The following is a 22,918-nucleotide window of genomic DNA, read 5'->3' as shown; positions in this document are numbered from 1 at the left end:
CGACTGCGCTGCAAACTACCCAGGCCGACTATTCGGAGTCGGCTCGGTCAGCGCTGACAGTCGGTCCGAATGCGCCACGAAGCGTCCGTATTGGTCAATTACCACCAGCAGGAGAAGCCGCTTATAGTAAGAAGAATGTCGCTATCGAACCCATGGTACACTAATTTCTCGAACCACAGAACTTCACGGCATCTAGCGAATCTGCTTTCCAGCCCACGTGACCATGGCCAACGCAAGCGATCATGTCGATGTCTTGATCATTGGTGCCGGGCCAGCAGGGTCTGTGTTGCGGTCTACCCTATTTTACTCTTTCTCAGGACTGCTGGGTGAGGATGAGTAGGCTAACAGATGCGCAAAAGGCTTACCACGGCGAACTCCTTCAACGGCAGCAACCGTCGCGTGCGGTTAATCGACTGGAAGCCGGCACCGCTCGAGACCGGTCGAGCGGACGGTCTGAAAAGCATCTCGCTCGAAGTGTTGGATTCCTTCGGTATTGGCGACAGAGTACTCAACGATTGCCAGCCCTGCGAAGAGATCGTGCTGTGGAACCCGGGCAAGGATGGAGTGATTACACGGACCATGACCATCCCGGATAAGGTGGAGGAGCTGGGTAAGGCGCGAGAGGTAACCCTGGATCAAGGCATGAACCGTGATTCTTGGACGCAGCTAGACCACCGGCTGACTCCCTTTTCCAGGACAAATCGAGCGCGTCATGGTGGAAAACCTCTACAGACACAAAACCGTCGAAGTCAATTGGAACACCCAGCCCGTCAGCTTGGAAATCGCCCCCTTGACGAAAGACGAGCCCGAGGCATATCCTCTCACCATCACGGTACAGAACAGGGAGACCCTCGTCCAAGAGGTGATACGAGCGAAATATGTGGTTGGAGCGGACGGTGCGCACAGCTGGCTGCGCAAGTATCTCAATATCGGATTCTCAGGAGATTTGACCGACTCCACCTGGGGTGAGTGATGGATCGTTCCACCGACGCCGTTGAGGTTCGATCACTGATGAGGGTCTGGGTCTGGCTAGGGGTGATGAATCTGGTGCCGAAGACTGACTTTCCAGATATTCGCAAAGTGTTTGTAGTCCATTCCAGCGTGGGGACCGTCATGGGAGTCCCACGAGAGGACAAACTTGTCCGCTTATACATCAGCATGGACGGGGGAAATCGGCACACATCCATCGATGCCAAGAGCATCACGGCAGAGAATCTCCTCCAGGCCGCCCGAGCAATCCTGGCACCTTACACCCTGGATGCTGCACGGATCCCATGGTGGTCGGCGTACTGCGTCGGGCAGCGAGTGGCCGATGAATTCGCCCGTCATGACCGGATCTTCTTGGCCGGAGATGCAGTTCACACCCATTCTCCCAAGGCAGGTCAGGGGATGAACACCAGCATTCAAGACGGATACAACATCGGCTGGAAGCTGCGGTATTGTCTGGAGCAAAAGGCGAGCCAGGCCCTGCTCTCAACATACCAGACCGAGCGTCGGCCCATCGCGCAGGCGCTCATTGACTTCGACCGGAAGTACCTGCAGTCCTTTACCCGAAGGGATATCACCCACCATGAGTTCCTTGAGGCGTATCTGGCAGGGCAGAGATTCACTACGGGGATTCATATCCAGTATCCGCCGTCGCTCATCGTGAAAACAAAGCAATTTCACACGCCGTCTCATCCTCGAGCCACGAACCTGGCACCGGGAAAACGTCTGCCTGATTTTCAGATGGTCAATCAATCCGACGCGGTGCCTATCCAAGCATATCACCGATTCACCAGTGACGGCCGTTTCCGCCTGCTTGTTTTCCCAGGCGACATTTCCCAAGAAATTGCTTTCGGCCGCTTCAGTCTCCTGGGAGATTGGCTCACCTCACACCTTCCGCAAAGTTCTGGTCTGGAGATAATCACAATCCATGGGAGCAGGCGCGCTGATGTCGAATTGATGGATCTTCATCCAGCCTTCCGGCCGTGGAGCGACGAAGATGGGTGGAATTACTGGACTGTGTATGCCGACGATGAGAGCTACCATAAGGGTCACGGGCATGTGTATGAGCGCTGTGGAATCAGCAAGGAGGATGGCGCTTTGGTTCTGTTGAGACCGGATGGATATATCAGTCTCATTGCCTCTTTCGAAGAAACACACGAATTGATCGACTTCTTCGATGGACTCAAGCCAGGACGGAGAACTGTGCCGGAGAGATGGGCGAACTTGTAAGATTGTACTCAGAAGGAACAGAAACAGTCATCTTCAAAAGAAATACACACCAGAGGTTGGAGTCGCCGGTAAATAGGAAGTATCAAAAGTTTATTTAATATCTATGGCATTACTACTAGATTGCAAAATGTTAGATTTAGCTTCGCGATGCCTGCTTAATTGAATTTGGAGATGATCAGATATCAATATTGAACTGAATTCTGGCTGGGCCAATCAGATTGCTGGATTCTACCATGGGTTCAACTCGCCGAATTGGGAAGATTTTACAGAGTTTTCATTTTGTCGATTATAAATAGTTAGTTAGATAGCTAGATAGCTAGATTGCCAGAAATCAGACCTTCTTTCATCCCGAAACATCCCGTTTACTAGCGATTACCATAGATTCGCTATTATCGGGGATTGGTTGACACCTTGACATATATAAAGTACTGCCGAGGTATTGTTTTGCTGATGTTGGACGGTAGGGGGTAATATAAGCAAGTTAATCTACTTTGGCACATGATTGAGTTCAGTTGTTGCCAATATGGGCCATGTTAATTCAACATCTTAATGAATCATCATGGGTGAATATCTGCTCCGGGATGATAACTCATCATTATTTCTTTTTTTCTTTTTGATTAGTTATCTAGTATCAGATTATTAATCTTTGAAATATCACTGAGCCGGCTGCGCACATTCAGCTGAATCTGATTGAGTCCCAACCTGTGATGCAACCAGACTCAACCAGCCTGGCCCCACTGTTCCAATCAGTATGGGGTTTCAACCATCACTCAATATGATATGCCGTTGAACATACTCTACTCAACCACACAATATTTTCTGGCGTCTCACAAGTGTTGAACTCAGTTAAATACCCCTAAACCCTCTAGGACTTACTTCAGCGCAATCTTCGTCACGACAAGGAGGAGGCCTTCATGGTGCACATCTTGCAGTCTAAAGATGGCTCAATCCAAGAATGCCAAGCACAAGGAGTCTATCGACCTACCAACTCAAACTTCTTATGAGGGAAGTTGCCATTGCAAGGCGGTGTGTTTCTCTGTGAAACTACCATCTCTGTTATCACAATTGAAAGTGGTATCTTGTAACTGTATGTGCATTGGCCTATCACCTCTGCATGATTGTATGCGCGCTTCTGCGTAATACAAAAAGGCTTGACTGTTATACTAAGGAAGACCCTAGGTAGCTATTGTCACATTGCAGGCAGCCTGCTCGCGTTCGTGGATAATCTTGAGATTTATCAAGGGGAGAGTTCGCTTAAGGTATGCGTCCACTAAAACAGCTACCTGTCCCCCATTGAATACTCACAGTTGGCTGTATTGAGCTGCCGATGAAACAATTGCTAACTTAATGGCTATTTTTCATAGGAATATCGGTTCGGTTCGCATACTATACAGATCTTCTTTTGCGGGTCTTGCGGTGCCAATGTATACAACAAATCGCTAAATCCGAAGTTTAGACATGGGGAACACGCTGTTAATGTAAGTAGGACGATTTACTTTTAGAGGCTTGGATCGTCGCTATGGACACGCTCCTTTTCTAATATCGTGGAAGAGAGCACGTATTTGAGCTAACAGATATACACTTGGCCCACTTTAGGTACGCCTGTTACATGGTGTCGATTTGGAGACCATCAAGATTACTAAGGCCGATGGGAAAAGTCTACAACTACCTCCGTTAGCAGAGAAACTGCTCTAGGGTCCGTGAGCGTATTCCACAAGTGGGGAGACTATACGCGTCAATATCTACAGGACGCCTCCTTGGACGAATGATCTTATGGTTGGATGGAGAAAATTACACGGACAAGGCGAACTCCGAATCTGGACGACCTTGACTACCTGTTTGAGTTTTGTGCTCTAAATTTTGCATTTTACACATCACTGCAGCGAGCTCTTCATAAGCGCTCTAACATCTATCTCAGCACGGCTAATTCTGAGAAACCTGCTTCTTATAATATTCTGGTTATTGCTCACACATGTACAACTCGATGCAACCCATGCATAAAGGAAAAGTATCCTTCAGGGTGAAAGATTTACTGTCTGCGGGTGCGGAATCAATGCCTCGAGCCATCAGGAGCTTTAACAACGAACCCTCTGGAAGTCTTTTCAAAGCGGAAGGCGCGGATGATATTGAAGATCCTATTGTTGGCAGATTGTATGAGTGGGACGACGATGACCACTGTTGCAGTTGGGTGCAGCCCCATATTTCGAGTCTGATTGCATAAATCCCTGAGAGATATTTGCCTTCATTTTCTCCGATAGCTCCGAGTGAAATGGCATGACAACTTTATTACTTTCTCCGACTGTTACCCATTGCCGTAGTTGTTGTACAATCTGCAGGATTTCAGCAATGCGGTCACAGTATATAATCATCTTTGGTATGCCCAACGTCCTTCCCATCCAGATTGTGCACATGCTCGCAAACTAGTCAGGTGACAAAATGGAGATCCTCATAACTTTCTATATGTCTCTCAATTGATTGTATATCGGAGCCCCGACGTGCGGAAACTTGGCGCTCATGATAGCCAAAAGCGACAATCGCAAATGCCGAGAAGCCGGGGAATGGGTGCATGGATAGTACGATTGCGACTGAGGGCCGAAGTGACTAGAACAATAGCTCATAACAAACATAGGAAGGGACTTTGTGCATGCAAACCCTTCATGATACATGTATAACTTTCCTTGGGTCAAATCTATCTTGTGCATTCTTCGAATTGCTCCAAGGCAGCACATATCCACGTTGGTTGCTCACAACTCTTACCTGCCCCTCCTTGAAATCAGTGGTATGATGTGTGTGCCCAAACACCCAGACTTTGACCCCAGGTAGTGCTTGTGATAGGATATCAGTTCCAAAGGCAACGCTCCAAGGGTTCTGGTTGTGTTGCGGGCTCGATGTCCTCTGGAGTAGAGGGGCATGGTGTGTCACAACAAGAATAGATCTTTTTTTACTCCGCTTGTCTGCCTCTCCATTTCCCTGGTGTATCGAATGTATCTCTTTCCGTAACCAGGCGAGATCTGAATCATGGCTTGCATTATGGTCATCAATTGACCAGCCTTCGATTTTTTGAAAATCTTTGACTTTCGACTGGACGACAACCCTCGACTCATGAGGTATTTCTGACCAAAGCGTGCAGCCTAGGATAGTGACGCAAGAACCCGGGACATCATATCTTTTCTGATGAAACACAATTAATCGTCCATTTAAGGAAGGTTCCCGCTCAAGTTGTCTAGCTTTTTCCAGCCCTGCAGCGAAAGTCCCATTGTAGAACTCATGATTTCCAAGTATGAGAATTACCAATTTGAATCTGTCTGTCTGTTTTTGTAGGAAATGGCGATAACCATCATAGTCCGTTAAGCGCCCAATATCACCCGCCAGAATAAGATGCTCTGCGCAAACCGGAATTTCATAAAACGGATACTGCTGGTTAATCTCAAGATGGAGATCAGAGAGGATTTGAAAGGACACGGAGGACCGATTTAGAAATGAACGTAATTTCTGCAGCATTATGTCGCTCTAAAACGCTGTAATCGTAGTTGAAGGGAAGTGGATGCTTGATCTATTAGGGGGCCAGGAAAGCCGAACTAGTGAGTTAGTTATCCAATAGAACTAGCTTACATAAATGAGGTCGAAATGTATACTCACGTGATGGGTATTGCCAAGGTTGCGCTCTTGGATGCTATTTGAAGCCGGAAGTCTGCCCCTTTGTGGGCAAACACTATCAATGCGATGCCACCATCTTTCCTTATTCACCTTTCGGAAAATGGAAGTCGCCCTGGCAATAGAGAGGGTTGTCCAACTTGCGATCTGAAGGTATACTGGCCTGTGTTATTGGTGAGATAGCATTAAACTACTATAATGTACCCCAAGTTGTGCATGTGTTGAAAAGTATAAGACCCTAGACTGATAGGAATCATGTCCGGACACCTTTTTAGCCTACTGGTATTATATTTCGATAGCATGTAAGTGCTCTCTCGCTTTCTGTGAAGAACATTGTCTTATTATTTTCAGGATATCGAGATATGCGTCCCAGAAAGCTTACTATCGAAAGCTGTATCCAACCTCCGCTTTACCGGTCTATTTCAATTAACGCAGAAGAAAGAGTACGATATATTCACGGAATATAAAAGGGGGTTTCCAACGCTTAGGTGCCGCAAGTGACAGCTGGACCTGTGAATTAGTACCAGTACCCTTGCAGCTTGGACCCATCTGTTAATCAATATCCTCAAGATAACAATATCCGAATCCGCAAGCTGGGAGGTATACTGGAGGCGCGTAAGTCAATCTCTTCTGCTCACATCGAGGGGTTTGAAACAGAAGGCGGGGTTTGCTAACATAGAAATAGAAACTGGGTCAGGACCGCGAAAAATGATATATCAAATTGAATGATTTGCCACTGGCATGCGGAACCGGTGAGTGCCTTCTGTCAAGGCAAACCCAGCTGCCGAATTCAGGGCTAATAAGTGTTTCAATGTTAAGCTGTGAATAGCGATCCATGTTAATACCATGTGGTATCTGGATCTTAACTGAAATATGTAGCGGAGGTCTCCTTCAGAGCAGGCTAAAGGGAGTTAAGGATGTTCATTTGTGTGTCTGTGCATGTGAGGTTTGATAAGAACCATTCTATACTTATGGCTGAGTTTTATCAGAAGATTGGAAATTGATCGATGAAAGGGTGTTACATGTGAGTTTGACGATGTAAAATTTTGGCAAATACTTGCTTTATTAATTTTGAGAGATGAGCGGCGGGACTATATGTGGAGATTGTCTGGTGCTGCCAAAGGAGTATATTCCTTGGGACTTAGTACAACAGTAGCTCCCTATAAGGCAAATCCTCACAGTGCCTTGGGACGGCTGACCTTGGGCATGACACAACGAATGGAGAAAGACGCGGGCGAGGATAAGGGCCGCGGAACCAAGCGCCATGATTTGAACATGATCTTATTATCCCACAAGGCCTAGAGACCCTGGATTCACGTTGATAGCCTATTGGTCTTGCCTGCCCACCCGACATATATGGGAGAGTCCCTTTGAAAATATCAACACCGGAAGAATGCGCAGATAGAGTTTCATGTCCAAGAAAAAGGATCGCGGGGGAATGATTGGATTGATGATGAGAATGGTGATGAAGGCGAAGGTCGTCGCTAGGCCTCAAGGGGTAGCTCGGGGGTCTAAGTCTCCAATACATGTCATCATAGCTATGAACCCTCTGAGGCATACAAGCATTCTCCATTCATGGTATCCAGGATCGAGTGATATCCACCATCTTATCCATCCAGAGGACAATGCTCGGATCACTCCCGGATCTTCTCGGCATACTTGGCTGCCAGATCCCCGGCCAACTGTTTCAGCGATCCAGAGCCCATGATCTCCAACACGCTCATCGTGAGTCCCAACACCTGCTTGATCCATCGCCGCAACTCAATCACCATCAGCGAATCGAGCCCGATCTGCGCCAGCGTCCGGCCAATCTCAACCTCATCATCTGGTTTGACCATCAAGTCGTAAATCGTCTTGCCCACTTCGACGGTGAGAAAATCAACCCCCTCCCCGCGTAAGAGGCCCTCATCCCCCATCTCGCGCACACGTTCCAGGAAGGCCTGCAGGGCGCTCGCCTTGGCGCCGTTTTTGCCGTCTCTGGCGCTCTCCGACTCCCGCGCCCGCCGATTGTGGTAAAGCCCCATGCGACGATTGTGGCGCCAGCTGGCCCGGTTGTGCGGGTCGCCCAGGTCCTGATCAGAGCGCAGTCCCATCACGACTTGAGATTGGTTCACCCATGGCCGTGGAGGGGTGGCTGTTGGACTCATATTCCCGCCAGCGGACAGAGTACTGTTAATGGACTAAGCTCCACCAAGTTAAGGAACTCACGCTCCCGCAAGGTGTAGATCCCTTGCGCCTTCATGTTCTTTTTGGCGTGCAGGTTCTTGGCGACCAACCCAACCCCCTTAATGGGGCAGATGTTCAGCACCAAGGCTGGCAATCTAAGGGAATATTGGTATTGGTAGAATGCCTCAAGGAACGTCCCCATGGTGAGGTAGTTGGCCTGGCCGGGCGTGTCCACGGTGGTTAAAATGGAGCTGGCCAGCCAGAAGAAATCCAGCAGCTGGTCTCTCAACACAAAATGGGGATGCCACATCCCTGTCACTTTGGGCCTGTTGACCTAATCTGAGTATGTCATCTCTAAGAGAGGCGCATCCTACCGCCATGTCAGTTGAATAAAATCGTTTAGGTTATTTAGCAAATTCACCTTCAGCACCATGGCTAGCTAGAACACGCCCTTAATTAGCTTATTCAGACTGGCAATAGACCACTCAATATCCTCAGGGTTTTCAATACTTCCCACCACCAAGTGGACGCTGCATCCCATCTGCTCAAGCTCCTGGGACAGGCTCTGACTCTCTTCAACCCTTACCGGCGCGTTGGGAAAGCAAGATCAAATCAGTGGCCCCATGCTCAACCATCAAGTGGCCATGGATCAACCCAGGCCACACATGCCTCTGATGAGGAGATACACTGCTGCCAAGTCCAGGGTCAGGGCTCGCGATGGGAGCTCCTTCAGCTTAAACAGGTGGTAGCAGCCAATGCATACTTAGCCATCGGTGACCACAAACTCCTTGTCTGCATAGAGGCTAGTCTCATCTTTAGTGGCTGGGATTTGCTGCAAGACTCTGAGGACCAGTTCTTCGAACCAGGTCTCATTAGTGTCAATCTCCAGTGTGAATAGCAGGAGGTACAGCTCCGTCCGCACCGTTCAAGCAACGCTGAGCGTCTGCGCAGACCGCGGGTCATTGCACCGCACCTGGAATGGCGGACACAGCCATAGAACCTTCTCAGCATCTACGTGTCGGATCAGGGCCTGGACTGCGGCCAGCCAATCAGGCGACAGGTCTTCACTAAAGAAGTCACTATCTAATCCGACGCTGGCGATGATGTCCCGGCCCTTGGGCGGCATCTCTTCCCCCAGCCGGCACCTCTCGACCTGCCGGCCACCGTCCCGCAGATACAACTGGAGTCGCTTCACAATGTCTGCGTCCGCGCTCTGGCATAGCAAGGTGACCGCTCGGTCGATTTCCGGCACATCGGCCTTCCGCGCAGGCTGGGAGATGATGGTGGCCGCCAGCCGGTAGGAAGGTACGCCCTGGTCCGGCACAACGGCGTCAACACCGGTGAAGCCGGCCGCCTTCAGTTCAACATCCCACCGCTCCGGCTGGACATAGGGCTTTCAGTTGCGGCCATCAGCTTCGCCCAGCCACCATCCGACGAAGTTGCCAAAGATGTAGTTGGGCGACTTGACGAGGGAGCACAGTTCAGTCAGGATGATGAAACCATCGGGCTTGAGCAGCGGCTCCAGGTTCGACAGCGTTTCCTTCAAGGGTGCGGTTACGTGCACGACATTCGGTGCGAGGATGAGGTCGTAGGACGCGGCTTCGAAGCCCTGGGCGAGACCGTCTTGGGAGATGTCGAAGATCCGGAACTCCATGTTGGGCGCGTAGGTGAACCATTCTTTGGCCTGCGTGAAGAAGCCCGCGGAGATATCGGTAAAGGTATAGACGGAATAGGGAGGGAGGCTGCTCCCGTCGACTAGACCGCGGCGGGTTCACTCAGTGGTGCCGCCCATGCCTGCCCCGACTTCGAGGATGCGAAGGTTCGGTCGGTTACTGGAGAGCAGACGGACAAAGTCGCCATATCCAAAGCTCACCAAGTCATACAGCTCGCGAGGATGTTGTTTTGCATCAGCAAATCCAACGTGTTGGCTTCACCGGTGAAGATTTGGTCTGCATGCTCGCAGATGCGCTTGATGCCGACGGAGTAAGTGCGTCGGCCGGGAAGATGCAGGATCTTCGCGTATGTGTCTTTAATGAGTTTCTGCCGTTCAACCCGAGGAAAGTTCTCTATTGCGTGCATGAGGGGGATGCGCCCATCGCTGTGTGCAGATTGTAATAATGTTATTTGTCACGGCACTCTGTACTACTCATCGCCTGGTGTGACTTGGCACATTGATTGTGGGCATTAGACACGGTGGGAAGAGTGTAGTCTCCAGTACAAGCAATACGTCCCTGTACAGCAAAATTTCACACCAGTAGTATTAGAGTTATTCCACGATAATACTGATCGGATATCATGTGGAGAACAACGGTTGTGTTCCCCCACCTTCCCAATAATGTCCATGGCCATTCACCTCCAGGATATCAAGAGAGCCACAAGTCTTTCTCCTCAACATGGGTCAGATATCAGACCGAGCATAAGAAAATTACGCTAGGTAGTGGTAGATATACCCTGAATTTCCCAGACTTTCTTCACAGGAATTGCGGGGTCTCTCTGTTGTGTAAAGTCTAGACTCATAGTGACTGGTGATTTATTTGATGTGGGGGAAAAGTCAAAGTCCGGGTGAAGTGAGTACTCCCAAAGAGTATGCCCCCTTGACATATGGTAATAATGTGCTTTCGCATTGTCCCACCCATCGTCCTCCGTGTTCGGAGCTGCGTTAGGCACCATGATCACACCGCAGTCTCAGCCAGATTTGGTGCCAGAAGGCAACTTGGTGCCTCGAAACCTGTATCAGTGCGGAACATGCTCTCAGTCTTACTCGCGGATCGACCATCTGCGCCGCCATATTCTTTCGCGTAGGTCACTGCGGCTTCCAGTTGACTGTGCTGTTGTCGGTCGGTTTCGCTGACAGGCTATTGCAGACACCCAGGAAAAGCCTCACCAATGCTCTGTGTGTAGTAAGCGCTTCGGCAGAATGTGCTGTTTCCCTCGCCATCTGGCCTTATCGCTCCAATTAATGTTAACTCTAGTGATCTGCTGCGACGGCATTCGGCTCTGCATATTACCACAGGGAGCAAGCAGGTCCTCAAGAAACGTCCTCGCAGTGGCAGCGCGAATCCCATCAGCCGGGCTTCTCAAGCATGCAGTGCCTGTGCAGAAAACCATCTTAAATGCGACGAAGAAAAGCCCTGCGCCAGATGCCGCAGGCGAAATATTGCCTGTGTGGTTCCTTCCAAGTCCACTGACGGCGTTCAAGTTCGCTTTGCCAACCCGGACAGTCCGGGTGGTGCGGAAATAAACAGCAACCATAACTCAGAGGAAAGGAGAGGAGAAACAGATACACTACTATCTGAGGGATCCCAGCCACTCATCACTCCTCCAATGGAGATCCCAGCCTCACAAGAGCCGGACCATTCGCAGTCGATCGACTTGGATGGAAACAGCCATATGCCACCGGACTACATTCCATCAGGGCTCAGGGATGAGTTCACAAGCGGATTGTTTACAGATGCGCCCAGTGGCGTGCGAACACCCCGGGGTTCGATCACTTTTGGCCTGCAGACCGATCTCGACTTCAGCATGGTCGACCTCAGCTTCCTCGAATCATACAATAGCCACGTCCCGTTTGAGTTCGACGAGCAAGCACCGAGTCTGTCCCTGTCTGGTTCGCCCTACGAGACCCGCGAAACACCGATACAGAGCAATCCCCGAGGCACACGGTCTATGCAGCGACTGCGATGGCGCTTCGTTCCTGCTCCTCAAGATCATGGCTATTGCGAGCACGAAAACCTGTTACTACCCAATGAAGCGACTGGCGCGTCCAGCCTGACTCCCCAGAGTGCGGAAGACGCAAACAGCCAATCGACAACGGACCAGAGTCTTGATCTGCACTCGCGTGATAAGATCCTGGGCATTGTTCTCAGCCAGATGAAACAGCCTATCTCGGCGGTTCTGTCATCCTTTCCCTCGGCCCAGCTTCTCGACAGCCTGATCAGATATTACCTAACCGCCCCATTCTCTACCGCAAGCACTTGGATCCATCGGGCCACTTTTCGCCCTCGACTGGTGTGTCCAGAGCTGCTTCTCGCCATGGCAGCAGCTGGGGCCGTCTTGACACCGGATCCCTCGCTACGCAAACTCGGATTTGCCATGCAGGAAGTCGTACGGTTGCAGCTGCCTTCGGTGTTCGAGGGGAACAACACTACCATCCGTGACCTTCACCTGCATCAAGCATACTTGCTATACCTAGAAATTGGTTTGTGGAGTGGCAATAGCCGGAAAATCGAGATCTCAGAGGCCTTCCGCCAACCTCTGCTGACCATGGTTCGTCGCGGCGGCAATTTTCACCACTCAGCCTATCCGCCACTGCCAGCGCGGTTGGAAGAGTCTGGTCAGAGCTTGGAAGATACATGGCGTGCCTGGGTGTACAAAGAGGCATACAAGAGGCTTGTGTACCGCTTGTTTCGACTGGAAGCTCAAGTCTCCATGGCTCTCTTCACCGGCCCTTTGATTACCTATGTCGAAATGGGCCCTCCTCTACCTGCCCCTTCGTATCTCTGGGAAGCGAGTTCCGCGTCTCAATGGAAGGAAGCCTATCATTCATCTCCTCTGCCCTCTACAGGTCGAATTCGCACGCTCAGCGAGTGCGTGGCGAATTTAGATCTTCTGGAAACCAGTCGTCGTGTTGCGGACATCCGTCTTGCTTGCGGCGCCGTCATGCACTGTATATGGGGCCTCGTATGGGAGTTCCGCCAGCTGAGCTCTCTTCTGAACGGACACAGCCGCTACTGGGATAATGATCTGCTCATGGCCGCTCGGCATGGACAGCTTAGCAGGATACTCGAATGTTTTCGAATGGGATACCGCGACGAAGTCCCAGTGCAGCTGCACTTTATCATGATGCACATGTACGTGTCACTGGAGGAGGTTGAGACATTGGCTACCTCGGACGATGCCAGTCGCGCCTGGGAACAACCTGCTCTTGGTGACTGGTTCAAGATCGAACATTCCCGACACGCCATATGGCATGCGGGCCAGGTCGTTCGGGGTATCAAAGGTCTTCCGTTGCAAGGTCTACGAGATTTCATGGCGATTGCGCTATACCATGCCAGTCTAACTTTGTGGGCCTACGGTGTGGTATTCTTCCATAACATGGATAATCATAGTCAGCAGCTGGCTGGTCCAACACTGCAGCATAAGATCTGGCTGGATGGAGTAGAGAGTGAGGATATACAGTGTTTCATCACTCTGCACCGCGGAATACCAGTCCTGCAGGGCCTTGGTCATGCAGAAGAGACTGTCTTTGTCGGTGATCCCCAGGCAGTTCTGGAGACGATGATCAAAGTCATGCAGCAGAATCACCACCATGAAACTTCCACACAGACTCCGCCACTGGTGGATAACTTGGTCCATCTTCTTGAGAAGTTGCGAGATGCCAGCAAATAAAATGTGACGCCGGCGCAGAACAATTTGGCGGTAAAGGGATATAGCAAGATGAATATATGGATGTATGGATGAATGACACGCAGCAGATATATCTTGTACAAAATTTTATTACTTTCTAACCTGCTATGCGAATTCAATTCATAAAGAGGGCTCAAAGCGAAAAGCCTGCGTCTATTACTGCATTTACCCCCGTCATGGACTTTGAAGTAGCAAATACTTTGACTTGTTCGGCAACGTCCTATCATGTCCATGAGTCAATACCGCTACCACTATGTATTAGGGACATACCTCCGGAGTTGCAAATCGTTTAAGCGGGTTCTTTTCTTTCGCGGCGTTGAGCTTCTCCTCTGGGAATTGTAGACCCCAGTCCTAGTTCGGTCTGTTAGATACTGCTCCAAAGGTTGATCGAGCCACTCACTGTCAGTAAAATCCCTGGCGAGACCGAGTTGACTCGGATCTTCGGGGCTGCAATGATGGCCAAACTCTTGACGAGATGGGTAAGAGCCGCTTTGGTCACGGCATATGGCTAGTATCGTCAGACCACCATTGACGAACTCGGTAATACATAAATTTAAGTGACACATACCAATGAACTCCCACTAGGCTTCAACCCCGCAACACTCGCTGTAGCAATGAATACCCCCTCACTCCGCTCTAAATGCTCTTGACAAACCCGGAAAAGCTGGAAATGACTTTTGACATTCATCGAGAAGCATCTATCCCAGTCCATCTCATTATCTGCTTCCTCCAGATTCATAAAATTGGTCATTCTCGTCCAGCCGACGTTGGAAACCACCACGTCTAACCGGCCCATTGCCTGAATGGTTTGCTGCACAAGCTGCTGAATGGCGCTTCGGTCGGCCAGATTCGCCTGGAATGCTGCATAGTGAGAGACATTTGCACCAGGCACCTTGGTCTGATTCAAAGCTCTCATCTCTTGAAGTAATCGTTCCGCCGGAGCAGGATCGGAATTGTAATTGATAACGATGTTCATGCCCTCCTTGGCCAGGCATCGGGCAATTGCTGCGCCGAGGCCTCTGGAGGCGCCGGTAATCAAAGCGACCTTCGGTGAATTCATAGTAGGGCAAATTTGGCGGTTTCTAGTGAAGAAGGCTGAGATGAAAGCTCGACGAGTTGGAAGAGGACTGGGACAATAGCCCCAAAGTCCTGTTTTAGAGTTAGAAATGACCCGAGGGCGCTCTCACGGCACTCCCAGCGAGACCTCTGTAGTTCTCCAGGCTCGCAGTCAAGGCCGGACTCTCGGAATTGTGACCGACGCGGGCTCGGGTGGAGCCGAAGGGGGCTGATGGCAGTGCTAATATAGAGGTATATGTACTATAACCATGGACAGCTGAATTAATGAAATGCACAAATTCTAAGTGCAATCTTTGTCTACCATAAACGGGACTCAGCGGCACAATGGCAAGACGTCACCTCAAGAGTCGCGCAGATACCGCGTCCAACTCGACAGCGCCCCAAGTCGACGTTAGCGCCATTGTCAAGGGCGTGATCGACGACATTCGCGCCAATGGAGACACGGCAGTGCGCAAGTACTCGGAGAGGTTTGACAAATGGTCGCCTGCCTCGTTCAACCTCTCCCGGGAAGATATTGAGGCATCCATTGCGGCCTGCTCTGCACAGACAATCGAGGATATTAAGCAGGTCCAGAGGAATGTGCGGGCCTTTGCACAAGCGCAACGTGACTCGATCAAAGATTTTGAGTACGAAATCCAGCCAGTAAGTCTGACCATCGGTGCCTTTTAAGCTGTACTGACAAACGGAGGGCGTGTTTCTTGGACAGAAAAATCTGCCTATCCAGACAGTCGGAGCGTAGGCAATTCCGAAAAGACCAAAACGTGCAATCTAGACTGACAATAACAGCTACATCCCAGGCGGACGATACCCCCTCCTTGCCTCCGCCCATATGACCATTCTCACAGCCAAAGAAGCTGGCGTCCCCAAGGTCATTGGCTGTACTCCTCCTATCGCAGGCAAGATCCCTCATGCAACCATTGCAGCCATGCATCTCGCTGGCGCAGACGAAGTTTACCTGCTTGGAGGAGTGCAAGCCATTGCAGCCATGGCACTGGGCACCGAGACCATGGCCAAGGTGGATTTCATCGCGGGGCCCGGCAACGCCTTTGTCGCCGAGGCGAAGAGGCAGTTGTTTGGCGAAATTGGGATTGATCTTTTTGCGGGACCGACGGAGATTCTTATTGTGGCTGATGAGACCGCCAATCCCTTTACGGTGGCAACGGACATTCTCTCGCAGGCTGAGCATGGGCCTGATTCGCCCGCGGTGATCATCACCACGTCCGAGGCCGTTGGCCGAGAATCGATGCGGATTATTACCGAGCTATTGAAGAACCTGTCGACCGCTGAACTAGCGGGAACCTCGTGGGAACGGTTCGGCGAGGTGATCGTGGTGGACTCGATTGACGAAGCTTGGACACTGGCGGATGAATATGCCAGCGAGCATGTCCAAATCCTCACCAAAGAGCCGCGAGAAGCCCTCAAGAAAATGAATGCCTACGGTGCTTTATTCCTTGGAGAAAAGACTTGTGTCTCCTACGGCGATAAGGTATGCCCCTGATTAAAGTAGGAGATATTCCACGCTGACCAAGTAAGGTCATTGGCACCAACCATGTCCTTCCCACCAAGAAAGCTGCGAGATATACGGGAGGTCTGTGGGTTGGAAAATATCTTCGCACCGTGACATATCAAGAAGTCACCAGCCGTCAGGCAAGCGGAGAATTGGGACGGCTGTGTGGAAGAGCAGCACGCGCTGAGAACTTCGAGGGTCATGCACGGTCTGGCGATCTTCGGGCTTACAACTATCTCGGTGATCAGTTTGAATGGATTCAGAGAGATATGTAGAGTATAGTGGAGTAATCTATGTCCAAACTGAATTATGTCTATTTCACATTTCCGAGTCAATGCTTGGTGGAGCTTCCGTGTACGTGATCCTATATAGTCCAGGTTTCTGCACAGGTTTGTGAACGATACTTCACTTTCCAAATAGAGTTGTATATCCTCATAACGGGGAATAGCACCAGGAGCGTGGATGCCATGATTCTATAGGGATACTATCTTCCGACACTTTGTTCACGACAATACTATCCGTAAACCTGCCGGCCCTATGATGATCTCGAATTTAAAGTTAAAGTTGACTCTGCAAGTCAACGTGCTCGGTAGACATATTACGATACTACTGTTTGAGAAGTATCTTTTCAACATATCTTTAAACAGCCGTGATATGGCCGTATATAATTCTCTCATTGGTAGCAGATGCTTATTCGAAGTCTCAGAGATCTCACACTATTGTGCCTCCCAAAGGAATCCAACCAGTTAGTTTATTGATTGTGGGGAAATTCGGATGACCACATTCTCTCTGGACTCCCAAACAATGTGATAATGCATACGTGCTGAGTTTGGATGGGCGACACCCCTCCACCTCCTCACCCGGTGGTCCCGAAGTATCTGTTTGCCGACAAGAGGCGCGAGAGGAAGCCGAAAGACTTACCCCACCTGGTATTGTTTTTCTTGTTCCTTTTTTATTTGAATAAAAATGATCGTTACCCGTACAAAAGGTCCTCAATTGCAGTAATCATTGCCTATCACCCATTGTGTTCCTTCTTCTACGAACAGCCAATATCTCACCCAATGGCAGCTATTAACGGAACAGTCGCCAACCAGACCACCAGTCCATCTCCTTTGAAGGTATTAGTAGTAGGAGGTGGAATCGGTGGGTTGACTGCTGCAATTGCTCTTCGTAGGCAAGGCCATGAGGTCCAGGTATGTTATCCGATCCGCCTATGACTGTAAAAGACGGTTGACCATTGCAGATCTTCGAGCAATCTCAACTGGCCGTCGAAACCGGCGCAGCACTTCATCTTGCCCCGAATGCCAATGGAATCCTGAAGCGATTGGGTATCGATGCGCAGCAGCTCGGCGCGAACTTGATGGAGAGGGTACGCTTCATGCTATTGATCGATTCGCATACTATGTCTAACCCTTTAGCTTGTTGAATATACCTCTCTGGGCCACATTGAACGAGCTATCGATCTTACCGAGCAAAACAAGAGGTGGCAGCATGTGAGTACCACCGCTAAGTAGTCTTGGGGGCGTCAATTTAACAGCTTTCAGCAATGGCTGCTAGCTCATCGCATTGATTTGCATAACCAACTCAAAAGGGCAGCCATGAGCACTGATGCGGACCATGAGGCTATCCCATTCCGAACCGCCAGTCGGGTGGTACAGGTCGACCCAGCAACAGCCACCATCACACTTGAAGACGGGACCCAGTTCCAGGGCGATCTGGTGGTTGGAGCCGACGGAGTCCACTCCATCACTCGCAGCGCAATTCCAGGCGGAAATGTCAAGGCTTCCTGCTGCGGCAAAAGCGCTTTTCGCTTCCTTGTATCCAAGCAAGCAGCGCTGCATGATCCCGAGACTGCCGCTCTAGTCAAGCGTCCGGGACAGCTATCCATCTGGTACGGCGCTGATCGGCGGATTGTACTCTATCCCACGTCGCACAACACAGTGTTGAATTTCGTGTTGATTCACCCCGAAGAGGAGTCGGCAGAAGAGGCAGACGAGAGCTGGGGCCAGTCAGGCAATCTACAGAAAATGCTCCAGATCTTCTCGTCGTTTGACCCTGCAGTGCTAAAGCTGCTAAGCATGGCGGATCCACAGAGTGTTCGGGTTTGGAAGTTGCTAGATATGGAGGAGATTCCCCGTTGGTATGAGGGGCGTTTGGCTCTGCTGGGCGATGCCGCCCATCCCTTTCTCCCGCATCAAGGGCAGGGAGCGGGGGTTGCAATAGAAGACGCTGCTTCCCTGGCTGTAGTGCTGCCTTTTGGAACGATGGTCGAGGAAATACCAGAGCGTCTCCAGTTGTATGATGAGATTCGCCATGAACGCGCTAGCCGCATACAACAATACTCTCGGTTGGCCGGCCGTGATCGTGTCGATGGACAGGAAACCGCTGACAGTAAGCGTTCCATTTTCATTCGTCGAATTTCGCACTCTAACTGCCTTAGTGTACGGCTTTACCAACTACAATTTTGGCCACGACGAGTGGGATAATTCGACGCAGAAACTCCGCGAGTGGACGTGGAAACGCATCCCCAATCCCTACTGGCGCATGCCCCTCGCCTTTGGTCCTATGCCCGGTCCGCGCCAGAACCACTTGGGCGTCCCCCGGGATGGCACCAAATCCGCCTTCACTACTGCCTCGATCAAGTTCAAGACCTCACGTACCGTACTACAGAACCTCTTTCCCCCGGGCCGCCGTGGCTGGCGATTCAGCGCTCCTGATACCGTGGCATATGCCTCCTTCTCGCAGACCACCCTGAACAAGATGGAGTGGTTGGGTGGCTCAGGATATTCTCATATCGGTTTGTATGTCCATGGTGTCGAGTACGTCAAGAAGGACGGCACCGTCATTCGAGGCTCCTACCTGCCCATCCTCTTTGAGTCGCTGACCGACCCCATCGTGTCGGGAAGAGAAGAGCTGGGCGCTCCCAAGTTATATACTTCGGTGGACATCTATCGCCAGGCAAAATCGTATCGGATTCGTACAGGGTGGCAGGGCGCTCTCTGGGGCCATTTCCTACTTGAAGATCTGGTCGAAGTTGACCCAGCGTCGACCCCCGGAGGATTCAGTGGAGAAGCTGATGAAGGGATCCTGGTATACAAATATCTTCCACAGACCGGCCGATTGAACAAGAACAAGGCGGCTGAAGAGTACGCGGCCTTTGATCCCTTCTCGGAGGCTGTGCCCGCCCCCAATCCTCGCAAGGTATGGACCTCCTCCACGGCCAGTTTCCAAATCGACCCGCTGGACTGGGAGCAACTGCCTACACTACATCATGTCATTTCGCGACTCGCAGAGCTGCCGGTATATGAGATCGTAAGCGCCAGGGTGGTGGAGGGAGACGGAGTGCCCGACGTTTCGGGAATGAGGCCAATTGAATAGATATCTATGCCGCGTTCTTTGACTACTTTTTTGCAGCTGACAGGAAGAATATGTTAATTGTCTTCATGATCTCAATATTGAACCACTGAGGGTACTATTTGTTACTAGCTTAGAAGCAAATCAACCTGCTCGCACTCTTCGATTCTCATTTCCCTCCAATAATTCCTAGAATAATTGGTCAGTAGAGAGGACAGACCGTTCCACCCCTGTCTCCTGCAGTCATTGTGGATATCCCCCATCACCTACTCATCCTTATCTCACGAATCACCGCATATTACTGGCCGGTTGTATATCCTCCCTGGAACTATTTCCCACCAATTCTAAAACTAATGGACTCTCCATAAGCAGTCCGTACTAGCTTGAATTGGATCACTCGGATCATCTCTTTTGATGCACGGGAAACAATTCTGGTTCGTCCAAGCGGTATTCCGACGTCTCCCCCACTTCCCCGGACCCCACCCCCGGATTGTCCCCCTTCCCGACGTTTTGCACAGACTAAACCTTGTTCGCACAAAAGTCACTGCAAGCCAACACGGTTGGCTCACGTTCGCCTCTCCGCTTCGAGGGGGGCCGAGAACCATCGCCAGCTCGGTGAAAACAGCTCAGGAGGTGCACGTCTCTTCATTGGATACTTCCTTTCTCTGAAAATCTCTGGACTGGTATTAATCTCCTTCCAACCTCCAGGTTATTCCCTCATCAGCTGTCCTCCTTCTTGTTTACATCACTATTTACACATGGCAGATACTAGCCTCAAGACGACGGAGACGATCGAGCATGTCGAGGACAGTCAGTCTCGCGGCCCCTTTCATCTACGCAACCTCGGCCATGTTCGTCTGCGCCATGAGCACACCAACGAGGTCATCTTGACTCCAGCTCCCTCACTGGACCCCAACGATCCCCTTCGCTGGTCGACTGCCTACAAGATCTATATCGCCAGTCTCGTCTCTCTAGCCATGGTCATGTGTAATTTCATGGCTGCCGGTCCCACAGTCGCAATGGTTGCAATTGCGACCGACTTCAAAGAAGGAGGGAACACAACGCTGAGTGACTGGATCAGTCGGGCCGCGTACTTTTTTAACAACAGCGCTCTGATGCAGGGCGTCTCGTGTCTCTTCTGGGTGCCGCTACTTAATAAATACGGCCGGCGGCCAGTCTACATCTCTTCTTTCATTCTCTACTTCTTCATGATACTTGGAGCCGGTTTAGCAAAGACGTATTCAGGCGAGATCACGACCCGGACCATCCTAGGTATCGGGGCGGGTGCCGGCGAGTGCCTGGCGCCTGTTACCATTGCCGATGTGTTCTATCTTCACCAGCGAGGTTATGGCATGGCGTGAGTGTTCTTATCCTGCTGTGGATTCAGCGCTCAGAGAAACTGACGGCCCGTTTGACCAGTATATATAACGCCGCCTTGAGTGCAGGAGTTGCCTTCGGTATCATCATCTCGGGACTAGTCACGATCAAGCACGACTGGCGGACCATCTACTGGGTGGGATGCGCCCTAGTCGGAGCCCTGATCGTTGTGGTCGTCCTCTTTTTCCCAGAGACTGCCTACCGGCGTGTTGGAAACCCCTTCGTGGAACGCACCGTCGAAATCCAGAAACTCTCGGACAGCAACAACCTGGAATTTGCATCAGTTCCTCCTATCCCTCCCAAGATGAGCTACCTGCGTAGTCTGCGCTTCTGGTCCGGCGAGACATATACCGACGAGTCTTTCTGGCGGATGTTCGTGCGTCCCTTTGGGCTGATCCTCATCCCACCCATCTTCTGGGCTACCATCGTCATGTCGGTGACTATCGGGTTCCTGGTGGCTGTTGTCTCCAATTTCGCCTCGGCGTTCAGTACAACCTACGGCTTTGAGGCCTGGCAGTCCGGTTTATGTTTCATCGCTGGCATGTTAGGTTGTTTCCTGGGTACATTCGCCGGTGGTCCGTTTTCCGACTGGGTGGCGGATTACTTTACAAAGCGCAATGGAGGGATTCGTGAGCCTGAGATGCGATTGCCTGCGATTATCCCAAGTGTGATCGCCGCGCCTCTTTCTTTGGTGCTATATGGATGTGGTATCGCCAATGGCTGGCACTGGATGGTACCTACCGTTGGCTTGGGCTTGTGTATGTTTGTCCTGTCATTCTTTGTTCAAATCATCCACCTGACCCATCATCATGTAGTGTCTTTCGCCATCACCCAGGGCACGAATGTCTCCTTCGTCTACTGCATTGACTCCTTCCGTCCAGTGGCCGGTGAAGTGACGGTCACCCAGCTTGCTTTCAAGTGTGAGTTTTCTTTACCTCCATTGCGGTCATCTATCTGCTAACACCCGCAGCTTGCTTTGGATTCCTACTTTCCTTCTATACCAATCCGTGGATCGACGAGTCCGGCTATATTGCTGCTTATGGCGCTATGGCGGGCATCTCAGGCGGCTGCCTACTCTTCTTCATCCCACTGTTTTTCTGGGGCAAGTCTATCCGACATGCCTCTATGAAGTGGTCGTTTGTTCAGTTTGTATTCTGGAAGGATGATCGTGAGATGGGAGAGTAGTCGAAACAGGGGCAACTGAAATTCGCATTCACTTTGTGGAACTTTATTGTTTTGAAGCCAATGGGGAAATTGATTATTGGATAACTATTTTATGCGGCGACTTCTATCCTTCATGGAGTTCTCATCACAGAATCACTTCTGGGGAATGTTTGTATCCGAAGATGTAACAGCTACAAACACTGTTCCAAGACTAATTCTTATCTATCTATCTTGTTGCGTAACGAATGAATAAAATGGAAGCAGAGATCCACTGCATTAATCCAGGCCCGTCTTTGATCGTGTGTGACTATTTGTTCAATGTTATGTAGAGCGCATCATGATATCTACTGAGTCTGATACTACTATTCAGGGCATGGAAGATATGAGTACTGTGTAGGTGGTATCCACATCAACACAGCCAAAGAATCGGCGCGGCTTATGCAGAGTCTGACACAGCACCAGAGCTGTCCTTTAGAGTTTTGGCTAATAATATAGCGTGTTTGGCTTCACGGTCCACTGCAGTCTCGACTCTCGAATCCAGACCTTCTCTGTGGGTCTCCGCATGGCTGATTTGCCTGACCAAAATCATCAGCGCATTACGCACCCACTGGAGATGCACAGGCTATCCCTCTTAGGATCCAGGGGTGTGCCATGTGTAAATAGTTCTCTACCAGGAACTCATGGCAAACAGAATCAAGTGGGGCTCAGCAGATTCTTTAGCAGAATTCGTTGCCAATTCCAAACAGGTCAACCATCTCTTGTAACAGGGTATCAGACACAACTGAGTATCTTGACTTGTTGGATTTATTCTGAGTTTGCCTGACACGTTGAGTGCCAAGTTAATGGGAAACTGGACATTAATGTTGGTCCGATTATCGGACTTCATCAGAACGCCCCACACGTTACGGTGGACTTTGGACCAGAAACGAAAAGCCCCAAGTTACGGCATGATTACACATAGATTGTGGTAGTAATGATCTTGAGAATTCAGAGCTC

General features: G+C 50.5%; 8 protein-coding genes across 8 annotated transcripts; 5 read left to right on the top strand and 3 right to left on the bottom strand.

Annotated features, from left to right (window-relative positions):
* Window positions 1–223: 223 nt before the first annotated feature.
* fmpF (phenol 2-monooxygenase fsqG) lies at window positions 224–2,217 on the top strand (the record flags this gene model as incomplete). The annotated part of the gene is made up of 4 exons (XM_001263977.1): window positions 224–279; window positions 360–640; window positions 696–965; window positions 1,034–2,217. 4 exons carry the CDS (start codon window positions 224–226, stop codon window positions 2,215–2,217), a joined length of 1,791 nt encoding a protein of 596 aa, XP_001263978.1.
* A 5,288-nt stretch (window positions 2,218–7,505) lies between these two features.
* NFIA_007560 (beta-ketoacyl reductase) lies at window positions 7,506–8,347 on the bottom strand (the record flags this gene model as incomplete). Its single annotated transcript, XM_001263976.1, has 2 exons — window positions 7,506–8,005; window positions 8,080–8,347. The coding sequence occupies 2 exons, from the start codon at window positions 8,345–8,347 to the stop codon at window positions 7,506–7,508; spliced, it is 768 nt and encodes a 255-aa protein (XP_001263977.1).
* A 615-nt stretch (window positions 8,348–8,962) lies between these two features.
* Window positions 8,963–10,116, bottom strand: NFIA_007550 (class I SAM-dependent methyltransferase; the record flags this gene model as incomplete). Its single annotated transcript, XM_001263975.1, has 3 exons — window positions 8,963–9,418; window positions 9,473–9,792; window positions 9,921–10,116. 3 exons carry the CDS (start codon window positions 10,114–10,116, stop codon window positions 8,963–8,965), a joined length of 972 nt encoding a protein of 323 aa, XP_001263976.1.
* A 589-nt stretch (window positions 10,117–10,705) lies between these two features.
* Window positions 10,706–13,425, top strand: NFIA_007540 (C6 transcription factor RegA; the record flags this gene model as incomplete). Its single annotated transcript, XM_001263974.1, has 2 exons — window positions 10,706–10,835; window positions 10,943–13,425. The coding sequence occupies 2 exons, from the start codon at window positions 10,706–10,708 to the stop codon at window positions 13,423–13,425; spliced, it is 2,613 nt and encodes an 870-aa protein (XP_001263975.1).
* A 151-nt stretch (window positions 13,426–13,576) lies between these two features.
* On the bottom strand, window positions 13,577–14,503 carry NFIA_007530 (SDR family NAD(P)-dependent oxidoreductase; the record flags this gene model as incomplete). The annotated part of the gene is made up of 4 exons (XM_001263973.1): window positions 13,577–13,663; window positions 13,714–13,794; window positions 13,844–13,951; window positions 14,012–14,503. The coding sequence occupies 4 exons, from the start codon at window positions 14,501–14,503 to the stop codon at window positions 13,577–13,579; spliced, it is 768 nt and encodes a 255-aa protein (XP_001263974.1).
* Window positions 14,504–14,844: 341 nt separating this feature from the next.
* NFIA_007520 (histidinol dehydrogenase family protein) lies at window positions 14,845–16,302 on the top strand (the record flags this gene model as incomplete). The annotated part of the gene is made up of 4 exons (XM_001263972.1): window positions 14,845–15,162; window positions 15,209–15,255; window positions 15,307–16,006; window positions 16,054–16,302. 4 exons carry the CDS (start codon window positions 14,845–14,847, stop codon window positions 16,300–16,302), a joined length of 1,314 nt encoding a protein of 437 aa, XP_001263973.1.
* Window positions 16,303–17,088: 786 nt separating this feature from the next.
* On the top strand, window positions 17,089–19,405 carry NFIA_007510 (putative salicylate hydroxylase; the record flags this gene model as incomplete). The annotated part of the gene is made up of 5 exons (XM_001263971.1): window positions 17,089–17,220; window positions 17,271–17,396; window positions 17,446–17,520; window positions 17,572–18,418; window positions 18,468–19,405. 5 exons carry the CDS (start codon window positions 17,089–17,091, stop codon window positions 19,403–19,405), a joined length of 2,118 nt encoding a protein of 705 aa, XP_001263972.1.
* A 734-nt stretch (window positions 19,406–20,139) lies between these two features.
* On the top strand, window positions 20,140–21,943 carry NFIA_007500 (putative MFS transporter; the record flags this gene model as incomplete). The annotated part of the gene is made up of 4 exons (XM_001263970.1): window positions 20,140–20,738; window positions 20,801–21,516; window positions 21,574–21,678; window positions 21,729–21,943. The coding sequence occupies 4 exons, from the start codon at window positions 20,140–20,142 to the stop codon at window positions 21,941–21,943; spliced, it is 1,635 nt and encodes a 544-aa protein (XP_001263971.1).
* Window positions 21,944–22,918: the final 975 nt, after the last annotated feature.

Source organism: Aspergillus fischeri, genomic scaffold (genome assembly GCF_000149645.3).
Source record: "Aspergillus fischeri NRRL 181 1099437636249 genomic scaffold, whole genome shotgun sequence".
Lineage (NCBI taxonomy): Eukaryota > Fungi > Ascomycota > Eurotiomycetes > Eurotiales > Aspergillaceae > Aspergillus > Aspergillus fischeri.
Note: the sequence above shows the minus strand (reverse complement) of the source record. Positions and strands in the feature narration are given on the sequence as shown.